Source organism: Pogoniulus pusillus, chromosome 17 (genome assembly GCF_015220805.1).
Source record: "Pogoniulus pusillus isolate bPogPus1 chromosome 17, bPogPus1.pri, whole genome shotgun sequence".
NCBI classification, from domain to species: domain Eukaryota; kingdom Metazoa; phylum Chordata; class Aves; order Piciformes; family Lybiidae; genus Pogoniulus; species Pogoniulus pusillus.
The window spans coordinates 1,782,284-1,804,287 of NC_087280.1; the positions used below are offsets into that span (position 1 = coordinate 1,782,284).

Genomic DNA, 22,004 nt, shown 5'->3' on the forward strand with positions numbered 1-22,004 from the left:
CTTCGACCCCCAGACGCAGTGCAGAAGCTGAGGGTGGGAGGAGCTGCAGGGGCACACAGCAGTTCTCCTCTGGCACAAGGCAGGAGGCTGTGCTCTGAGGGAGAGCAGAACACCCACTGAGAGCCAGCAGCGTGTGCTAAGTCAGTGCAGGTTACAACAGCTGCCAATCTTCACCCTCCCCGAGCGTCCAGGCTGGCACTGCCCAACAGCAGAACGTCACTGACAGCACTACTGAAAGGGATCACTGCAGCCTCAGTGACAGGGACCCTCCTCACCTCCATTCAGGTGCAAAGAGTGACCTAAAGCAACCTCCTCCAAACTCTGCTGCAGCTCAGGCTGGCACAGACACACTGGCAGCAGCAAATCCACTGCTCCTGGCAAAATGGGCCTGATAACCTAGGCTGAAGTGCCTGGAAGAGACAAAACCGTGCAGGAAAGAGACAGGACAGAAATGATGCTGGTGCAAAGACTCTGAAGCAGAACAGTCACCACGGACACATGGTTCTACTTCTTTAATCCCAAAGGCTGTCCAGAGCAAAGCAGCTTTCAGTGACCCAGTCCAAGATTCAAAACCCTCAAACCCTGCCACTCATTCAGTCTCACCTGGAAAGTGCTGTTACACATTTGGGACCTTCTCTAGCTCATGAACCCTCGCGAGTGGAGAGCAGGGAAACCTAAGGGAATTGCACAGCCATCCTCACACAGCAGCAGCAGCAGTCTGCAGCCCCCAGATGTAAGCCCCCACTGTCAGCAAAGAGCTGCGAGCCCCTCTGCTGGAGCTCCTGGTATTCAGCACGCAGCAAGCACAGGGAGAGGTTTGTGGCTGGCCTAGCACGAGAATAAAGCTGTCTGCCCAAAGCACCCCTGATTAGCTTCACTTCTGGTTGCCCAGCACCTGAAGTTACTTGGGCTCAGTTAAATACTCCTCTAAGTCACAGAGAGAGCCCAGTGTCAAGTTTTGCCTGTGCCTTCAAGGAGTGTGCAGCACATTTTGGGGTTCTGGCTCCCTCCAGTGCTGGTGGCACAGAGGCTGAGAGGTAATTTCATCAGTAAAAGGTTTCATCACCATCACCACACCAAGCAAGCAGAAGGGCAGCTGTGGCCACACAGCAGTGTGCGGTGAGGAGATACCAAAGGGCAGCTGTGGCCGCACAGCAGTGTGCGGTGAGGAGATACCAAAGGGCAGCTGTGGCCGCACAGCAGTGTGTGGTGAGGAGATACCAAAGGGCAGCTGTGGCCGCACAGCAGTGTGCGGTGAGGAGATACCAAAGGGCAGCTCTTGCCGCACAGCAGTGTGCGGTGAGGAGATACCAAAGGGCAGCTGTGGCCACACAGCAGTGTGTGGTGAGGAGATACCAAAGGGCAGCTGTGGCCGCACAGCAGTGTGCGGTGAGGAGATACCAAAGGGCAGCTCTTGCCGCACAGCAGTGTGTGGTGAGGAGATACCAAAGGGCAGCTGTGGCCGCACAGCAGTGTGCGGTGAGGAGATGCCAAAGGGCAGCTGTGGCCGCACAGCAGTGTGCGGTGAGGAGATACCAAAGGGCAGCTGTGGCCGCACAGCTGTGTGCGGTGAGGAGATGCCAAAGGGCAGCTGTGGCCGCACAGCAGCGTGCGGTGAGGAGATACCAAAGGGCAGCTCTTGCCGCACAGCAGCGTGCGGTGAGGAGATACCAAAGGGCAGCTGTGGCCGCACAGCAGCGTGCGGTGAGGAGATACCAAAGGGCAGCTGTGGCCGCACAGCAGCGTGCGGTGAGGAGATACCAAAGGGCAGCTGTGGCCGCACAGCAGTGTGTGGTGAGGAGATACCAAATGGCAGCTGTGGCCGCACAGCAGTGTGCGGTGAGGAGATACCAAAGGGCAGCTGTGGCCGCACAGCAGCGTGCGGTGAGGAGATACCAAAGGGCAGCTGTGGCCGCACAGCTGTGTGCGGTGAGGAGATACCAAAGGGCAGCTCTTGCCGCACAGCTGTGTGCGGTGAGGAGATACCAAAGGGCAGCTGTGGCTGCACAGCTGTGTGCGGTGAGGAGATACCAAAGGGCAGCTCTTGCCGCACAGCTGTGTGCGGTGAGGAGATACCAAAGGGCAGCTGTGGCTGCACAGCAGTGTGTGGTGAGGAGATACCAAAGGGCAGCTCTTGCCGCACAGCAGCGTGCGGTGAGGAGATACCAGGGCTGAGCACTGCGGCGCTCTCCCTGGCAGGGCACTCCTGGCTGCTGCACTTCCCAGCACTGGCAGACACAAGCCCCTCAGTCACACACAGCAAACCCGGGCCAGACAGGGCTGCTGCTGCTGCTCTCCCTCCCAGCCTGCTTAGACAAAGCAAAGCCACTTCCCACCTGCTGCACCTGCAAGGGAAGCTTTCGAGCGCCTGCCCAGCGACCGGAATGTGTCTGACAGCTGATACCTGGAATTACTCTTTGGCTCTTTGCCAGTCCTGTCAAGAGAGCACACCACAGCCTGGCCCTGCTCCCGTACCACCGCCGGCCCAAATCCCAGTCCCTGGCTGTTGGACACCATGGGGAGTGGAGGAGGAGGAAGAGGAGGCTGCCGCCTGCTACTGAGGATATGCTTCAGAGTAGAGCAGTCCTTCAGCCGAGATGGTGTCCCCCAGGCCCACGGTCCGCACGGGGTCCTTACAGACCAGCACAGGGGTGAAATGGAAGGAGATGCCCTCTCTGTGCCAGCGCACCACCGGCTCGTCCGGGTTGAAGGAGACTTTGGCGGGGGCCTCTAGCTGGGAGGTCACAAACTCCAGAGGAGCTTTCAGCAAGACCTTGCCGGTATCGATGGTGTCGGTGGCGCAGGCCTGGGTCCCTGCCGCTCTGGCTCCGGCAGCCACCGCCGCCACCTGGTTGCCCCAGTAGCCATCCACGGTGGCCAGGATGTGGTAGGCCAGGGTGTGGAAGTGGACGCGCGTGAGGTCGGAGGCCCGCCGCGCCGCCTTGCCGTGCTCCTTCAGCAGCCAGAAGAGGATGTCGCTGACGGTGCCCACGTCGGGCACGCCGCCCCAGGCGGGCAGCGAGGCGTGCGGCCCCGAGGCGGACTGCGTCAGGAACAGCAGCTCCTGCTCGTTCAGCCCAATGGAGTTCACCAGGGGAAGGACCTGCTAACAGAAACAGGGCAACGAGCTTTGCCTTCAGGGACGGCAGCAGGCCGCGGCCTTCCGTAGGGCAGGGAGGCTCTGGAGGGACTCGGGCAGATGGGATCCAGCATTAACAGGGTGAGCTTCAGCCAGGCCCAGTGCCAGGTCCTGCACTCAGGCCACAACAGCCCCAGGCAACATAGAATCAGAACCAAGCAGGCTGGAAGAGACCTCTAAGATCACCCAGTCCAACCTCTCACCCAGCCCTATCCAATCAACCAGACCATGGCACTAAGTGCCTCATCCAACTCTACAGGCCTAGGGCAGTGCGGCTGAAGAGCTGCTGGCAGAAAGGGACCTGGGGGCTGCAGCTGACAAGCAGCTGGATATGAGCCAGCAGTGTGCCCAGGTGGCAGAGGAAGCCAAAGGCATCCTGGCTGGCATCAGGAATGCTGTGTCCAGCAGCAGCAGGGAGGGGATTGGCCTCTGGGACTCTGCTCTGGGGAGTGCTGTGCTCAGTTCTGGGCAGCTCAACACAAGAGGGCTGTGGAGGTGCTGGAGGCAGTGCAGAGGAGGGCAGGGAAGCTGTGAAGGGCCTGGAGAGTGAATCTGATGAGGAGAGACTGAAGGAGCTGGGGATGGTCAGTGTGGAACAGAGGAGGCTGAGGGCAGAGCTCCTCACTGCCTACAGCTACTGAAAGGAGGCTGTGGAGAGGTTGGTGCTGGGCTCTGCTCACAGGGAACCAGTGACAGAACAGGAGGGAATGGCCTCAAGCTGCCACTGGGGAGGTTCAGACTGGAGGTGAGGAAGAATTAGTTCCCAGCAAGAGTGGTCAGGGATTGGGATGAGCTGCCCAGGGAGGTGCTGGAGTCACCAACCCTGGGTGTGTTTAAAGGTGGTCTGGCTGTGGTGCTTGGGGCTATGGTTTAGGGTGAAGCAGGCAGTAGGGCTACCAGCTGGACTTGGTGATCCTGAGGCTGTTTCCAACCTGAGTGTTTCTGTGACTCTGTGACTCCTCAGTCAGGGGATGGTTTTAGAGGGCTGTGCTGCTGGCCCTGTTGCCAGCATGCTCAGCAGAAGGCAGTTCCCAGATTCCTGGAGAGATGAGGGCCAGAAGCTTCCCAGCTGTACAAGAGTCACTTGGCCAAGAAAACCTTTCAGGCCACAAGTGCACACTCAGTGCAATCCACTCACACTCCAGGGGGTGGCAAAGCATCAGCTCCACCTGAAACCTAACACTGAGGTTGGTAGATTGCATCGGGTTGGAAGAGACTCTCTAAGGGCATCTTGTCCACCCACTCTGCACTCAGCAGGGACATCTCCAGCTAGAGCAGGCTGCCCAGGGCCACATCCAGTCTGACCCTGGATGCCTCCAGTGTCAAGCTAAACAAAGGAACTGCAGGAAAGAATCCTGCAAAGAAATCAGTGTTGCTTTTAAATTGCACACTCAGCTCAAACTCAGATCTGGTTCTTCCTGGAGATCTCCAAGCCTGCTAAGTCTAAATCAGCCACAGTAGCTTGGACCTGTGGAGCTGTGAGTGTGGGAAGCTCTACAAGTGGGCCTGTGTCAACATCACCAAGCCCAAGTGGCCTGGACACCCCTTGGTATTGATCCAGGCTGGGGATGAAGGGCTGGAGAAGGACATGGGGGTGCTGGTGGGTGAAAAGCTGGAGGTGAGCCAGCACCATGTGCTGCCAGCTGCATCCTGGGCTGATGCCCAGCAGCAGGGGCAGGCAGGGGAGCCTGCTCCTGATGCTGTCATTGGTGCACTCATCTGCCAGGCAGTGCAGTGAGATGCTGCAGGGCAGGGAGCTGCTAACAAGAGCATATCCTTTAGTTTTCCTTACCTGATGCACGATGTTGCTCATGAAGTCCTGGTCAGTCATACTGGCCAGCTCCAGGTGGATGGGAATGTCCGTCGGGATGTCGGAGATGGAGGCCACAGCCTGCAGGGGCACAGGGAAACAAAGCCACCCACACTGCCCAGGGCACAGCCTGCAGGGGCACAGGGAAATAAAGCCACCCACACTGCCCAGGGCACAGCCTGCAGGGGCACAGGGAAACAAAGCCACCCACACTGCCCAGGGCACAGCCTGCAGGGGCACAGGGAAACAAAGCCACCCACACTGCCCAGGGCAAACTGCCCCTGCAGGGGCACAGGGAAACAAAGCCACCCACACTGCCCAGGGCACAGCCTGCAGGGGCACAGGGAAACAAAGCCACCCACACTGCCCAGGGCACAGCCTGCAGGGGCACAGGGAAACAAATCCACCCACACTGCCCAGGGCACACTGCCCTGCAGGGGCACAGGGAAACAAATCCACCCACACTGCCCAGGGCACACTGCCCTGCAGGGGCACAGGGAAACAAAGCCACCCACCCAGCCCAGGGCACACTGCCCCTGCAGGGGCACAGGGAAACAAAGCCACCCACACTGCCCAGGGCACAGCCTGCAGGGGCACAGGGAAACAAAGCCACCCACACTGCCCAGGGCACAGCCTGCAGGGGCACAGGGAAACAAAGCCACCCACACTGCCCAGGGCACAGCCTGCAGGGGCACAGGGAAACAAAGCCACCCACACTGCCCAGGGCACAGCCTGCAGGGGCACAGGGAAATAAAGCCACCCACACTGCCCAGGGCACAGCCTGCAGGGGCACAGGGAAACAAAGCCACCCACACTGCCCAGGGCACAGCCTGCAGAGGCACAGGGAAATAAAGCCACCCACACTGCCCAGGGCACAGCCTGCAGGGGCACAGGGAAACAAAGCCACCCACACTGCCCAGGCCACACTGCCCTGCAGGGGCACAGGGAATTAAAGCCACCCACAAAGTGGGACACCCCCCAGACCACACTGCCATTAAGAGAACAAAAGGGTTTGCCTCGGGGGTGCTCCTCCTTTGATCTCCCTGTGCACAGATTTAGCCAGCATGCAAATGGAGCGAAGCTGGAGGTGGGGAGAGTGAGGCTGGAGGGGAGGAGGAAGTTGTTGAGCAGGAGAGTGGTGAGAGGCTGGAATGGGTTGCCCAGGGAGGGGGTTGAGGCCCCATGGCTGGAGGTGTTTGAGGCCAGGCTGGCTGAGGCTGTGGTCAGGCTGCTCTAGGGTAGGGTGTCCCTGGGCATGGCAGGGGTTGGCACTGCCTGATCCTTGTGCTCCCTTCCAACCCTGCCTGGTTCTATGATTCTAACCCCACCTCACAGGAGGTGCACAGAGTGAGAGGCTCTCCCCTGAACCTCCTCTTCTCCAGTTCCCTCATCTGCTGCTGTGATGTGAGTCTCTTACCTCCAGGAGTCGCCTGTGCCGCATCTCCTTGCTCTGGCCTTCCATCATGTGAAGCCCTGAAAGGACCACAAGGTCTGGCTGAAACTCATCCAAGCTGGACACAAACACTTCCAGCATGTTCAAGGCACCGTTGGAGAGGTCATGGGAGAAGATGAAGCGGTTGGCGTTGGGCGCTCGCACTTGGCCCCACTCTTCACCTAGGGTCAAACAAACGCAAGCAGGGGAGCTCAGGAGGGAAGCAAACCCAACCACATGTCTGAACCACACCATCAGAGTGGCAGGGGCTGGAAGGGACCTCGTTCAGTCCAGCCTCACTGCCAGAGCAGGAGCACCCAGAGCAGATCACACAGGAACACAGGCAGGTGGGTCCTGAATATCTGCAGAGAGGGAGACCCCACGACCCCCCTGGGCAGCCTGTGCCAGGCTTCTGGCACCCTTCTGTGCCCACACTTCAGGATACCCTGCTGGAATCCCAAAGCAGTTTCCCAAGGTGCCTGTGCCCCAGGAACAGCTCAGATGAGAGACTTTGCTCTTTCTCTCACTGACTCCCTTCATCCCCTCCATCTGCCTCATCCAGAAGGGGTCTGCGCTGGGCGAGTGGCAGGGACCACAAGGGTCATCCAGTTCCAACCCCCCTGCCATGGGCAGCAACGTCCTACCCTAGAGCAAGCTGGCCACAGCCTCAGCCAGCCTGGCCTGAAACACCTCCAGGGATGGGGCCTCAACCACCTCCCTGGGCAACCCATTCCAGGGTCTCAGCAGCAGCTGGTTGGTTCCTCCAGCTAGGGGATGGTTCCCTAAGCTGCCTCAGTTTAGTTTGCAATTGAGTGTCACAGCTCAGGACTAACATTTGGGGTGTTGGCAGGATATGCAGAGAGGGGAGGTGCCCCTTTGGCCAACCACCACCTCTCAGCTTGACACAAGCTCTGTCATGAAGATTCATAGATTCACAACAAGGTTTGGGTTGGAAGGGACCTTCAAGATCATCCTGTTCCAAACCCCTGCCAGGGGCAGACACAGAATCACAGAATCAACCAGGCTGGAAAAGAGCTTCGAGCTCATCGAGTCCAACCTAGCACCCAACACCTTCTAATCAGCTATCCCTTGGCACCAAGTGCCCCATCCAGCCTCCTGTTAAACACCTCCAGGGATGGGGACTCTGCCACTCTCCAGGCAGCCCATTTCAGTGCCAGTCATTTGCTGTGAAGAACTTCCTAACATCCAGCCCAGACCTGCCCTGGCACAGCCTGAGGCTGTGTCCCCTTCTGCTGGTGCTGGCTGCCTGGCAGCAGAGCCCAACCCCAGCTGGCTACAGCCTCCCTGCAGGCAGCTGCAGGCAGCAATGAGCTCTGCCCTGAGCCTCCTCTGCTGCAGGCTGCACCCCCCCAGCTCCCTCAGCCTCTCCTCACAGGGCTGTGCTCCAGGCCCCTCCCCAGCCTTGCTGCCCTTCTCCAAACACCTTCCAGCACCTCAACAGCTCTCTGCAATGCAGGAGCCCAGAACTGGGCACAGCACTCAGGCTGTGGCCTGAGCAGTGCTGAGCACAGGGGCAGAAGGTCCCTGGTCCTGCAGGGTCCTGGAAGGGCTGGAAAGGACCCTAAAGATCACCCAGTTCCAGCCCCCTGCCATAGGCAGGGACACCTCCCAACAGTCCAGGTTGCTCAAGGCTCATCCAGCCTGGCCTTGAACACCTCCAGGGAGTGGCATCCACAGCCTCCCTGGGCAACCTGCCCAGTTGGTTTCTTTGGGCTGTAGTGAAGGAGAACACAGAACTGAAGTCAAGAGAGCAGTGTAACACAGCACAGCAAAACCCAGCAATTGCCTGGGGCACACAGGAGGAAGCTCCAGAAGACTTTCAGGTGCCTGGTCACCTGCACAGCTGCCTGAAGCACCTGGAGTCCCCAGAGGGGCCCAGTGCCAGCTGCTGGCACTGACCAGGGACAGAGCCCTGATGGAGGTCACCCAGTCAAACCCAGCACCCCAGATACAGACAGAAGCACCTGGGTGGCCTCTGGGGCACACGAAATCACTGCTGCTTGCTGCTGAGCAGGAGCTAAAGGGCAAAGCCCAAGGTGATGGGGTCAGACTCTTTGCAGTGGTGCCCAGTGACAGGACACCAACTGGAACCCAGGAGGTTCCATCTGAACAGGTGTGAGAGTGCAGAGCCCTGGAGCAGGCTGCCCAGAGAGGTTGTGGATTCTCCTCTGGAGGGTTTCCAACCACACCTGGACATTGTGATCCTGGGCAGCCTGCTCTGGCTGACCCCATTTAGTAGGAGGGTTGCACCAGACATCTCCAGAGGTCCCTTCCAACCACTACCATGCCAGGACTCAGATATTATCTTCTCCTCCCACATTCAGCCTTTGGCAAGGTACCTGCTTGATACTCCAAGATGAGATGGAATTCATCCCTTTCCTGCATGGATTCAGGAGGCACAACCACATTGTCATCAAGAAGTTCATGGAGCTTAGGCCCAACTGGGCCACAGAGGAGGATCTGAAACCCAAGAAAACAAGAGAAAACAGCCAAGGTTTGCCTGCCACCATTTGCAGTGCATTTAAGCATCACCTAGACAGCTGAACCCAACTTCTAAACATCAGCTCTGCTCTTCAGCTTGTGTGTTCCACACCACAGCCTAAGAAATAACTGCAAGATGCCCCAGGTCTGCAAGGAAGTCACAAAATCATTAAGGCTGGTTGGGAAAGATCCCCAAGATCACCAAGTCCAACCTTCTACCCAGCACCTCCCTTCACCATGAGACCACACCTCCAAGTGCCACATGTGTCACCATGCCACACGTTTCTTGAGCAGCTCCCCAGGGGTGGGGGCTCCACTACTTCCCTCAGCAGCCTGTTTCAATCCCTGACCACTCCTGAACCACAGAAGTTGTTCCTCACCTCCAACCTAAGCCTCCCTCTGCCACAATTTCAGGCCATTTCCTCCCATCCTGTCTTTGGTTACCTGGGAGAGGAGGCCAACCCCAGCTTCACTCCAACCTCCTTGCAGGGAGCTGTAGAGGGCAATGAGGTCTCCTCCAGGCTGAACAAGCCCAGCTTGCTCTGCCTCTCCTCCTAAGACCTGCTCTGCAAACCCCTCAGCAGCTTTGTTGCTCTCAGTCACAGGCTCACAGGATGTTAAGGGTTGGAAGGGACCCAAGGAGAGCATCCAGTCCAACCCCCCTGCCAGAGCAGGGCCACACAATCCAGCTCAGGGCACACAGGAACACATCCAGACAGGCCTGGAAAGGCTCCACACAAGGAGACTCCACAACCTCTCTGGGCAGCCTGTGCCAGGCTCTGGGACCCTCCCAGGCAAAAAGTTCCTCCTTGTGTTGAGCTGCAACCTCCTGTGCTGCAGCTTCCATCCACTGCTGCTTGTTCTGTGCCAGGGAGCAGTGAGCAGAGCCTGTCCCCTGCTCCTGACCCCCAGCCCTCAGGTGTTTATAAGCATTGATTCAATCCCCTCTCAGTCTTCTCCAGACTAAGCAGCCCCAGGGCCTTCAGCCTCTCCTCACCAGGCACTGTTCAGTCCCCTCATCATCCTCATAGCCCTCTGTTGGACTCTCTCCACCAAATCTGTGTCCCTCTGCAAGTGGGGAGCCCAAAACTGAAGGCAGTGCTCAAGATGAGGTCTCAGCAGGGCAGAGCAGAGGGGCAGGAGAACCTCCCTGGCTCTGCTGGACACACTCTGCTGAGTGCCCCCCAGGATCCCATTGGCCTCTTGGCCCCCAGGGCACACTGCTGTGCCATGGATGCTCTGCCCCAGCACTCCCAGCTCCCTCTCCTTGGGGCTGCTCTCCAGCAGTCACCTCCCAGCCTGTCATGTAAGCCCAAGACAGGACAATGAGTAAGGTCACCTTTTGGGATGCCTACCTTCAGGTCTGGGTTTGTTGCCAGCTTCTGACCAATGAGAGCAGCATTTCCTCCAACGTAAAGCTGAAACAGAGGGACAGAGGCAGGGCTGGGTCTTGCTGTGCTTCCAAGGCTTTGTGCATGCTCAGTCCTCAGCACAGGCTAAAACCCTCCAGAGATTGGAGCCTTTTAGAACAGGGCCTGGCAGCACAGCAGCTAAGAAAGCTTAGTGCACAGCTCCCTGTCAGAGCTCCACAAGCTGAGTGCTCTCTGAGTTTTTGAAAGCTAAAATACTCCCCTTCAGGTGACAGCCCTGTGAAAATCCCTGGATCCAGAGCAGCCCCTCCCCCCCTGCAGCAGTGGGGAACTGCTGGTCTCTTAGCAAAGCTAAAGCTTGTTAGCAGCTGTGTTCCAACTGCACCAGGCCTTCCTCCAGTTAGAATTCACAGAAGGGCAGGGGCTGGAAGGGACCTCCAAAGCTCATCCACTCCAACCCCCTGCAGAGCAGGAACACCCAGAGCAGATCACACAGAACACAGACAGGCAGATCTGGAGTATCTCCAGAGAGGGAGACTCCACAACCCCTCTGGGCAGCCTGCTGTAGGGTTCTGTCACCCTCACTGCGAAAAATGAAGGTGACAGCTGCTGCCTGCACCCATATGAAGTGAGTGGAGCTACAAAAGGTTCTTCAGGAGAGAAAGGACAAACTTTCAAGTAAGAAAACTCTGATGTCAGCCATGAAACCAAGGATTAGAGATGTCAGGAGGCTCACAGGCACTCAGCAGTGACTGAAAACAGGCTGCAGCTAATAATGAGGTGATTCCAGAATAGCAAGCAAGGTATCAGAGGAGAGTCTTGGCCAACAGAAGGCATTTGGAGCTCTTGCTCACTCTGGGAAGCAGCCAGTGAACTGCAGAGAAGGTGGCACTAAGCAGTGTGTAGAGATCAGCTAACTGCCAAGCCAGCTCTATCCAGTGAGATTCAGCATGAGAGCAGCCAAACTGCTCTGGGAAAGTCAAAACCAGCTGAAATTTCTCACTGCAGCCCCAGAGGGGTTCTGAATCCTGTGTGGAGCACCAGGGGTGTTTTCAGCTGCTCGTGCTGGGATCTATCTCCTCACATCCTTGTTCGCTACCAGCTGCCAGAACCTGTTCTGCAGCTGCAGCCCCAGCCCCAGCTGGCTGCCACCCTACAGAGCCTTTGTGGGCTGACACTGCAGCTCGGGGAACAGAAGCAGGCATTTGGAGCCCTGCTGTTTGCAGCAGCTGCAGAGGTCCATGGGAAGTCACAGACCCATAGAATGGAGTGGGTTGGAAGGTGCCTTTGGAGGTCATCTACTGCAGCCGCCCTGCAGCCAGCAGGGACATGCCCAGCTAGAGCCCCCAGCAACCTGACCTGGAGTGGTCACAGGGATGGGACATCTCCCACCCCTCTGGGCAACCTGGGACAGGCTTTCACCACTCACTGTGAAAAAATGCCCTCCTTCTCCCCAGTCTGAGTCTCCCTCTTTCAGTTCAAACCATCTCCCACCACTCTGGGCAACCCCAGCCAGGCTCTCACCATCTTCAGTGTCTAACATTTCTCCCTTCTCTCCAGTCTGAGTCTCCCTCTTTAAGCTCAAACCATCTCCCCTTGTCCTGTCACCACAGGCCCTGCTCAAAACCTGGCCCCTGCTTTCTGACCACCCCTCGAAGCACTGAAAGGCCACCAGCAGGTCTCCACGGTGCCTTCTTTCCTCCAGGCTGAACACCCCCAACTGTCTCAGGCTGTCCTCAGCAGAAGGGTTCTGGCCCTCACATCCCTGCTGTGGCCACCTCTAGACCTGCTCGGTGTGCCCACGTTTCCCTCGTGCTGAGGGCTCAGGAACACACTCCAGGCTGGGCCAGAAGCCTCTCTCCTCAGCAGGCTGCAGCCTGAGCGCAGAGGGGAAGGGAGGCTGGGCAGTGCAGCAGCCGGACAGTGCAGCAGCCAGGCACTGCAGCAGCCGGGCACTGCAGCTGAGGGAAGGGAGGCTGGGCAGTGCAGCAGCCGGACAGTGCAGCAGCCAGGCACTGCAGCAGCCGGGCACTGCAGTTGAGGGAAGGGAGGCTGGGCAGTGCAGCAGCCGGACAGTGCAGCAGCCGGGCACTGCAGCAGCCGGGCACTGCAGCTGAGGGAAGGGATGATGGGCAGTGCAGCAGCTGGGCACTGCAGCAGCCGGGCACTGCAGCAGCCGGGCACTGCAGCTGAGGGAAGGGAGGCTGGGCAGTGCAGCAGCCGGGCACTGCAGCAGCCGGGCACTGCAGCTGAGGGAAGGGAGGCTGGGCAGTGCAGCAGCCGGACAGTGCAGCAGCCGGGCACTGCAGCAGCTGGGCAGTGCAGCTGAGGGAAGGGATGATGGGCAGTGCAGCAGCCGGGCAGTGCAGCAGCTGGGCAGTGCAGCTGAGGGAAGGGAGGCCAGGGCAGTGCAGCTGAGGGAAGGGAGGCTGGGGCAGTGCAGCAGCTGGGCAGTGCAGCAGCTGGGCAGTGCAGCAGCTGGGCAGTGCAGCAGCTGGGCAGTGCAGCAGCTGGGCAGTGCAGCAGCCGGGCAGTGCAGCAGCCGGGCAGTGCAGCAGATGGGCAGTGCAGCAGCCGGGCAGTGCAGCGGACGGGCAGTGCAGCGGACGGGCAGTGCAGCAGCTGGGCAGCGTGCAGCGGCCGGGCAGTGCAGCGGCCGGGCAGTGCAGCAGCTGGGCAGTGCAGCTGAGGGAAGGGAGGCCAGGGCAGTGCAGCTGAGGGAAGGGAGGCTGGGGCAGTGCAGCAGCTGGGCAGTGCAGCAGCTGGGCAGTGCAGCAGCTGGGCAGTGCAGCAGATGGGCAGTGCAGCAGATGGGCAGTGCAGCAGCCGGGCAGTGCAGCAGCCGGGCAGTGCAGCAGATGGGCAGTGCAGCAGATGGGCAGTGCAGCAGCCGGGCAGTGCAGCGGACGGGCAGTGCAGCGGACGGGCAGTGCAGCAGCTGGGCAGTGCAGCAGCTGGGCAGTGCAGCAGCTGGGCAGTGCAGCAGATGGGCAGTGCAGCAGCCGGGCAGTGCAGCAGCCGGGCAGTGCAGCAGATGGGCAGTGCAGCAGCCGGGCAGTGCAGCGGACGGGCAGTGCAGCGGACGGGCAGTGCAGCAGCTGGGCAGCGTGCAGCGGCCGGGCAGTGCAGCGGCCGGGCAGTGCAGCGGCCGGGCAGTGCATTGGCTGGGCAGTGCAGCGGACGGGCAGTGCAGCGGCCGGGCAGTGCATTGGCTGGGCAGTGCAGCGGATGGGCAGTGCAGCGGCCGGGCAGTGCATTGGCTGGGCAGTGCAGCGGACGGGCAGTGCAGCGGCCGGGCAGTGCAGCGGCCGGGCAGTGCAGCAGCTGGGCAGTGCAGCGGCCGGGCAGTGCTGCAGGGCCGTACCTGTGCCCCGGGGTGCTCGGCGGCCACCCGCGCGATGCGCTGGAAGGACTCAGCGTCGCTGAAGAAGCGCTCGGCCGCTGCCCCTCTCCCCATGAAGTGAGCGAAGGCTTCCTTTAGGTCCTGCTGGGAGTTCAGGACCAGGTGATTTCTGCCATCCCCGGGTTCCAGGCCCAGCGCCTCCAGCAGCCTGACGCCGGACAGCACCACATCCACGCAGGCGTTGACGCTGCAAGAGAGGAGGGGAAGGAGTGCTGGAAAGGCAGGGTGAGGACATCGCCGCCAGCCCCTGCTGCTGGCAGCCCTCCCGCTGAGGGGGACAACCACCAGCCCAAGGGGAAAAAGGAAAACCAAAAGCAGATGAACTTCCTGAGATGCTCCAATGCAGTGTTCCCCTTCTGATGTGCTCTGCAGAGGAGATGAACAGTGTGGAACAGGAGCAGTGTGGCCACTGGGACAAGGGAGGCCATTCTGCCCCTGTGCACTCTGCCCCAAGGGGACGAGACTGAACAAGGCCAAGGGCAGGGTTGTGCACTTTGGCCACAACAACCCCAAGCAGCACTGCAGGCTGGGGCCAGAGTGGCTGAGAGCAGGCAGGCAGAGAGGGAGCTGGGGGTGGTGGCAGAGAGGAGCTGCAGAGGAGGCAGCAGTGCCCAGGTGGGCAGCAGAGCCAATGGCATCCTGGGCTGGCTGAGGAGCAGTGTGGGCAGCAGGACAAGGGAGGTTCTTGTGCCCCTGTGCTCAGCACTGCTCAGGCCACCCCTGCAGTGCTGTGTCCAGCTCTGGGCTCCTCCATTGCAGAGAGCTGCTGAGGTGCTGGAAGGTGTTTGGAGAAGGGCAGCAAGGCTGGGGAGGGGCCTGGAGCACAGCCCTGTGAGGAGAGGCTGAGGGAGCTGGGGGGGTGCAGCCTGCAGCAGAGGAGGCTCAGGGCAGAGCTCATTGCTGCCTGCAGCTGCCTGCAGGGAGGCTGTAGGCAGCTGGGGTTGGGCTCTGCTGCCAGGCAGGCAGCAGCAGAAGAAGGGGACCCAGGCTGAAGCTGTGGCAGGGCAGGTCTGGGCTGGCTGTGAGGAGGAAGTTCCTGGCAGAGAGAGTGATTGGCACTGGAATGGGCTGCCCAGGGAGGTGGTGGAGTGGCTGTGGCTGGAGGTGTTGCAGCCAAGCCTGGCTGGGGCACTTAGTGCCATGGTCTGGTTGGTTGGGCAGGGCTGGGTGCTAGGCTGGGCTGGCTGAGCTTGGAGCTCTCTTCCTGCCTGCCTGGTTCTATGCAGAGGAGATGAGGATTTCTCACCTTCTGCTGCAACCAAACCCGAGAGTGAGAGCTGTGTGGGGCCAGCGGTAGGTGCCTGTGCTGCAGGATCTGGTGCACTTCATTTGCTGCCCCAAAGTACTCTTCAGAATGCTGTGTCCATTTCTGGGGCTCTCAACACAAGGACAACATGGAGCTGCTGGAGAGGGTCCAGGCCATGAAAACTACCAGAGGGTTGGAGAACCTCCCCTGTAAGGACAGGCTGAGAGAGTTGGGGCTGTTCAGCCTGGAGAAGAGAAGGCTCCAGGGAGACCTTAGAGCTAACATTTCAGTATGTGAAAGGGACCTGCAGGCAGGCTGGGGAGGGACTGTTTGGAAGGGCCTGTGGGCATAGGCCAAGGGACAACGGTTTGGAACTGGAGGTTGGACATCAGGAGGAAGCTGTGCACAATGAAGGTGGGGAAATACTGGCACAGGCTGCCCAGGGATGTGCTTGAGGCCTCACCCCTGGAGTCATTCAAGAGCAGACTGGATGTGGCCCTGGGCAGCCTGCTGTAGCTGGAGGGATCCCTGCTGAGTGCAGGGCAGTTGGAGAAGATGCCCTGTGAGGGTCCCTCCCAAGCCAGTGCAGTCTGTGGTTCTAAGCCAAGAGAAGGCACCATAAGGACACCCTGTTCTTGAGAGAAAGCTTTGCAAAAGCTACATTTCAGCTTTACAACTTCAACTGCAGCTCCAGACTTGAAACCAGAACTGAGAGCATGCAAGTCCAGCACAGCCTGGAGTGCCAACTGCTCCCCAGAGCAGCCCAAAGCAGGCACACAAATGCCCTCCAGGTAGGCTGGCTGTGGTTTGTGAGGAGCCAGGAGAGCGGTGTGCCAGCTCAGACACTTCCAAAGGGCCATCTCAGGCGTCCAGAGACAGCAGCCTGCCTTCCCTCAGCCACTGCAAACAGAGGGCAGCAGCAGGAGCCATCCCAGCAGAGCCAGCCCTCAGGTGACATCCAACCTATGGCTCAGACCTTGCACTCCTCCTTTCCCATCAATCACCTTAAGTTAAATGCAGCCAAATGCAGACTGCAGAAGAGGAAAGTTCCTGGGCTGGAACCAGCCCCCCAGGAAGAAATCTGATGAACACTTTTCTTCTTGCTACTCCTTGGATTCAAAGAATGATTGAATAGTTGTGGGTTGGAAAGGACCTTCAAGATCATCCAGTTCCAACCTCCTGCCCTGGGCAGGGACATCTCCTACTAGAACAGGTTGCTCAAGGCCTCACCCAGCCTGGCCTTCAACACCTGCAGGGAGGGAGCATCCACAGCCTCCCTGGGCCACCTGTGCCAGTGTCTCACCACCCTCACTGCCAAGAATTTCTTTCTCATCTCCACTTTCAATCTCCCCTCTCTCAGCTCAAGCCATTTTCCATCATCCTGTCACTCCCAGCCCTTGTCAAATGTCCCTCCCCAGCCCTTCTGGAGCCCCCTTTCAGGTACTGGAAGGCTGCTCTAAGGTCACCCTGGAATCTTCTCTTCAGTCCCAACTCTCCCAGCCTGTCCCCACAGAGGAGGTTTTGCAGCCCTCTGATCATCTTTGTGGCCTCCTCTCCAGCGGCTCCAGGTCCTCCTTGTGCTGGGTTCCCAGCGCTGGAGGCAGTGCTGCAGGTGGGGTCTGAGCGAGCAGAGGGGCAGAATCCCCTCCCTGTGCTGCTGCTCTCCCTGCCCTAGCTGCAGGCAGCACACAGCTGGCTCTGGGCTGCCAGTGCCCAGTGCTGGCTCAGGTACCCAACACTTAACTAAGATCACACCACCAGCGCTAAGGCATCCTCTAAAGCTGCTGTCAAGGGCAACCTGTGTCACTCCGCCCCAGGCTGCACTGCCAGGGATCCAAACGCTCCAGAAAGCTTTTCCAGGGTCTCTGCCTTGTCTCTCATCTGTCCACACCAGGCTCCATGCACTGTCAGCATGAACCATGGCACTGATCAGCTTCCTCCTTGGCAGTGACCCTTCATGCACCACTTGGGCTGCACCACAGCTGCGTCACACACCAGAGGGGGCAAGAAAACCCTTGAGGCTGTCCAGGGCAGCAAGGAGGCAGCTCAGAAATGCTGGGTACCAGGCACCATGGCACACAGCAAGGAGAGAAACCGCTCTCTGCACGCAGCAGGGCACCAAGAAGCTCACACCCAAGCAGCATCTGAGCCCTCAAATCAGTGCAGCTGAGTTGTGTGTTTTAATGACTGCTCCTAAATGGAAGGGGACAGAAATCAGCTCATGATGCCTGCAGGTGAGGCAGCTCCAATCATGTCCCAAATGTCTGTCTTCTCCCTCCCTGCCATTCCTCTCCTCCTGACACACTTAGAGAGTCACAGAGTTATTTCATTGGGAAAGGCCTTCACCATCATCCAGGCCAATCCTCACCCCAGCACCACCATGGAACCACAGAATCAGGCAGGTTGCTTTGGCAGGGGGGTTGGGCTGGATGATCTCTGGAGGTCCCTTCCAACCCCTACCATGCCATGACTGTGTGGTTCACTGGAGAGCATCAGCATCCACTGCATCCCAAGAGCAAGACCCCAGCTACACAGCCAGCCAGGTGCAGACACTTCTTCCAGCACCTGAAGACCAAATCCTCTTGTCAAAGTCATGTCCTGACACTTGGAATCATAGGATGGGTTAGGCTGGAAGGGACCTCAAAGCTCAGCCAGTCCCAACCCCTTGCCATAGGCAGAGACACCTCCAACTAGAACAGGTTGCTCAAGGCCTCATCCAACCTGATCCTGGACACCTCCCACTGGAACAGGTTGCTCAAGGCTTCATCCAACCTGATCCTGGACACCTCCCACTGGAACAGGTTGCTCAAGGCCTCATCCAACCTGATCCTGGACACCTCCCACTAGAACAGGTCACTCAGGTCCTCATGCAACCTGATCCTGAACATCTCCAGGGAGGTTGTGGAGCACAGAATCACCCAATGTGATCAAAGATCACATTGGGTGATTCTGTGCTCCACAACCTCCCTGGGAAACCTGTGCCAGTGTCTCACCACCCTCAACCTGTGCCAGTCTCTCACCACCCTCAGCCTGTGCCAGTCTCTCACCACCCTCAACCTGTGCCAGTCTCTCACCACCCTCACTGCCAAGAACCCTTTCCTAACATCCACTTTCCATCTCCCCTCTGCCACTTCAAACCCATTCCTCCTCCTCCTCTCACTCCCAGCCCTTGTCAGTAGTCCCTCCCCAGCCTTCCTGCAGCCCCCTTCAGACCCTGCAAGGCCACTCCAAGGTCTCCTCCAAGCCTTCTCCTCTCCAGGCTGCACAGCCCCAACTCTCTCAGCCTGTGCTCACAGCAGAGCTGCTGCAGCCCTCTCAGCATCTTGGTGGCCTCCTCTGCACTGGCTCCAACACTTCCATGTGCTGCTTGTGTTGGAGGAAAGGAGTCATGCACTGTAAGTAAAAGCCACATAAATGGTCAGGCTTCAACTCCAGCATTTAAGTCAAGGTTACCTTCCTGAGCTTCCCCCTTGCCCTCCTTCCAGTTCAGAAAGAGGAAAGGTGTTGGATTTCCCTGTGCATGCACAAGGCCTTCAATGTCTACTGCCTTCTCCTCTCACTTCCTCCTTTGCATCTCTGATGTGACTCAGGGATAGGACAAGAGGAGAGAGTCTTGAGTTGTACCAGGGGAGGTTTAGATAGGGGAAAAGGTCTTTGCTGCAAGAGTTGTCAGGAATTGGCAGAGGCTGCCCAGGGAGGTGGTGGAGTCCCCATCCCTGGAGGTGTTCAAGAAACCTGTGGCCATGGCACCTGGGGACATGCTGAAATAGCCATGGTGTTTGTAAGCTGACAGATGGAGTTGATGATCTGAGAGGCCTTTTCCAACCCAAACAGTTCTGTGATCTCTGCTGTGAAGGCTGTGTTCACTTCTTCACTTTCTAGAGAAGGATTGATTAGGAAGGGACCTGCAAAGGTCTCAGAGTCAAATGCCCTCCCAGTGAGCAGGGACATCCCCAACTAGAGCAGGTTGCTCAGAGCTCCAAACAGCCTCACCTGGAATGGCTGCAGGGATGGGACATCTCCCACCTCTCTGGGCAACCTGGGACAGTCTCTCATCACTCACTGTGAAAAAACGCCCTCCTCCTCTCCAGTCTGAGTCTCCCTCTTTCAGTTCAAACCATCCCCCCCTTCTCCTGTCACAGCAGGGCCTGCTCCAAAGCCTGTCCCCAGCTTTCTGACCATCCCTTGAATTACTGCAAGGCCACCAGAAGTTCTCCCTGGAGCCTCCTCTTCTCCAGACAGAGCAGACCCAACTCTCTCAGCCTGGCCTCACAGCAGAGGTGTTCCAGCCTTGGATCATTTTGTGGCCTCCTCTGCCCCAGCTCCAACAGGTCCCTGTCTGTGCTGCGGACGGCAGAGCTGTTCCCAGCACTGCAGGAGGGGTCTCAGCAGAGCGCCACAGAGGGGCAGAATCCTCCTCACGCTGCTGGGGATCAGCCCAGGACAGAATCATAGAGTCAGGCAGGTTGGCAAAGAGCTCCAAGCTCAGCCAGCCCAGCCTAGCACCCAGCCCTGGCCAGCCATAGAATCAGGCAGGTTGGCAGAGAGCTCCAAGCTCACCCAGCCCAACCTAGCACCCAGCCCTGCCCAACCAACCAGACCATGGCACTCAGTGCCCCAGCCAGGCTTGGCTGCAACACCTCCAGCCACAGCCACTCCACCACCTCCCTGGGCAGCCCATTCCAGTGCCAATCACTCTCTCTGCCAACAACTTCCTCCTCACAGCCAGCCCAGACCTGCCCTGCCACAGCTTCAGCCTCTGTCCCCTTCTTCTGCTGCTGATTGCCTGGCAGCAGAGCCCAACCCCAGCTGGCTACAGCCTCCCTGCAGGCAGCTGCAGGCAGCAATGAGCTCTGCCCTGAGCCTCCTCTGCTGCAGGCTGCACCCCCCCAGCTCCCTCAGCCCCTCCTCACAGGGCTGTGCTCCAGGCCCCTCCCCAGCCTTGCTGCCCTTCTCCAAACACCTTCCAGCACCTCAGCAGCTCTCTGCAATGGAGGGGCCCAGAACTGGACACAGCACTGCAGGGGTGTCCTGAGCAGTGCTGAGCACAGGGGCACAAGAACCTCCCTGGTCCTGCTGCCCACACTGCTCCTGAGCCAGCCCAGGATGCCATTGGCTCTGCTGCCCACCTGGGCACTGCTGCCTCCTCTGCAGCTCCTCTCTGCCAGCACCCCCAGCTCCCTCCCTGCCTGCCTGCTCTCAGACACTCTGGGCCCAGCCTGTAGCTGTGTTTGGGGTTGCTGTGGTCTGTTCTGGTGTCAGCTCATGCTGCTGGCCCATTCCCAGCTGTTCACCCACCAAGGAGATCCACGCAGCCCTGTCTCTTGCAGCTATTTATTCCTGGACTGTGCTCCCCAGCTGCCACCTGCCCAGGGCTGTGCCAGCAGCCCGAGTGCCTCACACTCCATATAGGATGCGATTTGTAGGTAAGGCAGCTGGGGATAAGCTCTCCAGAGGCAGGCCTGGACCACGCAGCACAGCCACTTCCAGCACCAGCACAGGGCTTTCCTGGACCGTGAATCCCCTCAGCCAAGGCCACCTCTGCCCAAGCAACGCAGTGGGTGTGCGCCAGTGGCTGTCCTGGGGAGGTGCCCTCGCCCGAAAACCACTAACAGCACCCAGGGGGTGCCCAGCTGCCTTAGTCTGAGCTCTTCCAGCACGGCAGGGATGGCCTGAGGAGGCTCTACCCCTGTGTGCCTGGCAGCTGCCCACCTCTGCTGGGCACCACAGGCTCCTGTGATCAGCTCCGAACCTCACAGTGATACAGGGGGACCCATGGCTGCAGGCGGGGGGGGGGCTTTGGTCAGGGGAGGCCCAGACCCATCCATGCTGGGACCCATCCATACAGCTCCTCCCGCCCTGCTGCCAGGGGCGTTCTGCCCTGCCCCGCCGCCAGGGGTGCTCTGCCCTGCCCCGCCGCCAGGGGGCGCTCTGCCCCCGCCCCGCGGCCAGGGGCGCTGTGCCCTGCCCCGCCGCCAGGGGCGCTCTGCCCTGCCCCGCCGCCAGGGGGCTCTCTCCCCGCCCCGCCGCCAGGGGGCTCTGCCCCGCCCCGCCGCCAGGAGGCTCTCCTCCCGCCCCGCCGCCAGGGGCGCTCTGCCCCCGCCCCGCCACCAGGGGGCTCTGTCCCCGCCCCGCTGCCAGGGGCACTCTGCCCTGCCCTGCCGCCAGGGGGCTCTCTCCCCGCCCCGCCGCCAGGGGCGCTCTGCCCCCGCCCCGCCGCCAGGGGGCTCTGTCCCCGCCCCGCCACCAGGGGGCTCTGCCCTGCCCCGCCGCCAGGGGCGCTCTGCCCTGCCCTGCCGCCAGAGGGCTCTCCTCCCGCCCCGCCGCCAGGGGGTGCTCTGCCCTGCCCCACCACCAGGGGGCTCTCTCCCCGCCCCGCCGCCAGGGGGCCCTGTCCCCGCCCCGCCGCGTGCGGCCGCTCACCTACCCGACGGCGACGCGCGCCCAGGGCCGGCCCGGGCGGACGATGGCCTCCTGCCAGGCCGCCACCACGCGGGCCTCGAGGGAGCGGGCGCCGCGCAGCCCCCCCAGCAGCGAGGCCGAGAGCTGCCGCAGCGCCGAGGGGCACAGCTCGGGGCTCAGCAGGCAGAGGTAGCCCAGCGCCAGGGCCAGCAGGCCCACGCACACCGAGCGCTGCCACATCGCGGCGCGGCCGCCCGGCCCCTCCTCCCGGCCGCGTCCGAGGCGGGGCACAGGCGGCCGGGGCCTTCCTCACGCCGCCCCCGCAGCGCCCGCCCCCGCCGCCCGCGTCGGAACGGCGCTCGGGGCAGCCGGGCGGGGCCTACGTCCGCGGCGCGGCCGCCCCCCGCCGCCGCCTGCGCATCTCCGCCTGCGTAACTGGGGCCGGGAGCGGGGCGGGAGGCGGCGGCGCTCCGTGAGGGGGGCGGCGGGAGGAGCGGCGGGCTGTGGGGTGCTCTCGGGTCCGCTCTCGGGTCCGCTGTGGGCAGACTGGCCGGGGGGAGCCGGGCGGCGGGAGGAGCGGCGGGCTGTGGGGTGCTCTCGGGTCCGCTGTGGGCAGAGTGGCCGGGGGGAGCCGGGCGGCGGGAGGAGCGGCGGGCTCCGGGGTGCCCTCGGGTCCGCCGTGGGCAGAGTGGCCGGGGGG

At 60.5% G+C, this 22,004-nt stretch overlaps 1 protein-coding gene across 2 annotated transcripts; it reads right to left on the reverse strand.

Annotated features, from left to right (window-relative positions):
- Positions 1 to 497: 497 nt before the first annotated feature.
- ADPGK (ADP dependent glucokinase) lies at positions 498 to 21,607 on the reverse strand. 2 transcript variants are annotated; one of them, XM_064157223.1, is made up of 7 exons: positions 21,330 to 21,607; positions 13,618 to 13,843; positions 10,239 to 10,301; positions 8,742 to 8,862; positions 6,367 to 6,563; positions 4,932 to 5,030; positions 498 to 3,103 (listed from the first exon to the last, which is right to left on the reverse strand). In XM_064157223.1, exons 1-7 carry the CDS (start codon positions 21,542 to 21,544, stop codon positions 2,555 to 2,557), a joined length of 1,470 nt encoding a protein of 489 aa, XP_064013293.1. In that variant the 5' UTR covers positions 21,545 to 21,607; the 3' UTR covers positions 498 to 2,554. The 2 variants fall into 2 exon arrangements, with proteins under 2 accessions (XP_064013293.1, XP_064013292.1); XM_064157222.1 differs by having other exon boundaries at positions 498 to 3,106.
- Positions 21,608 to 22,004: the final 397 nt, after the last annotated feature.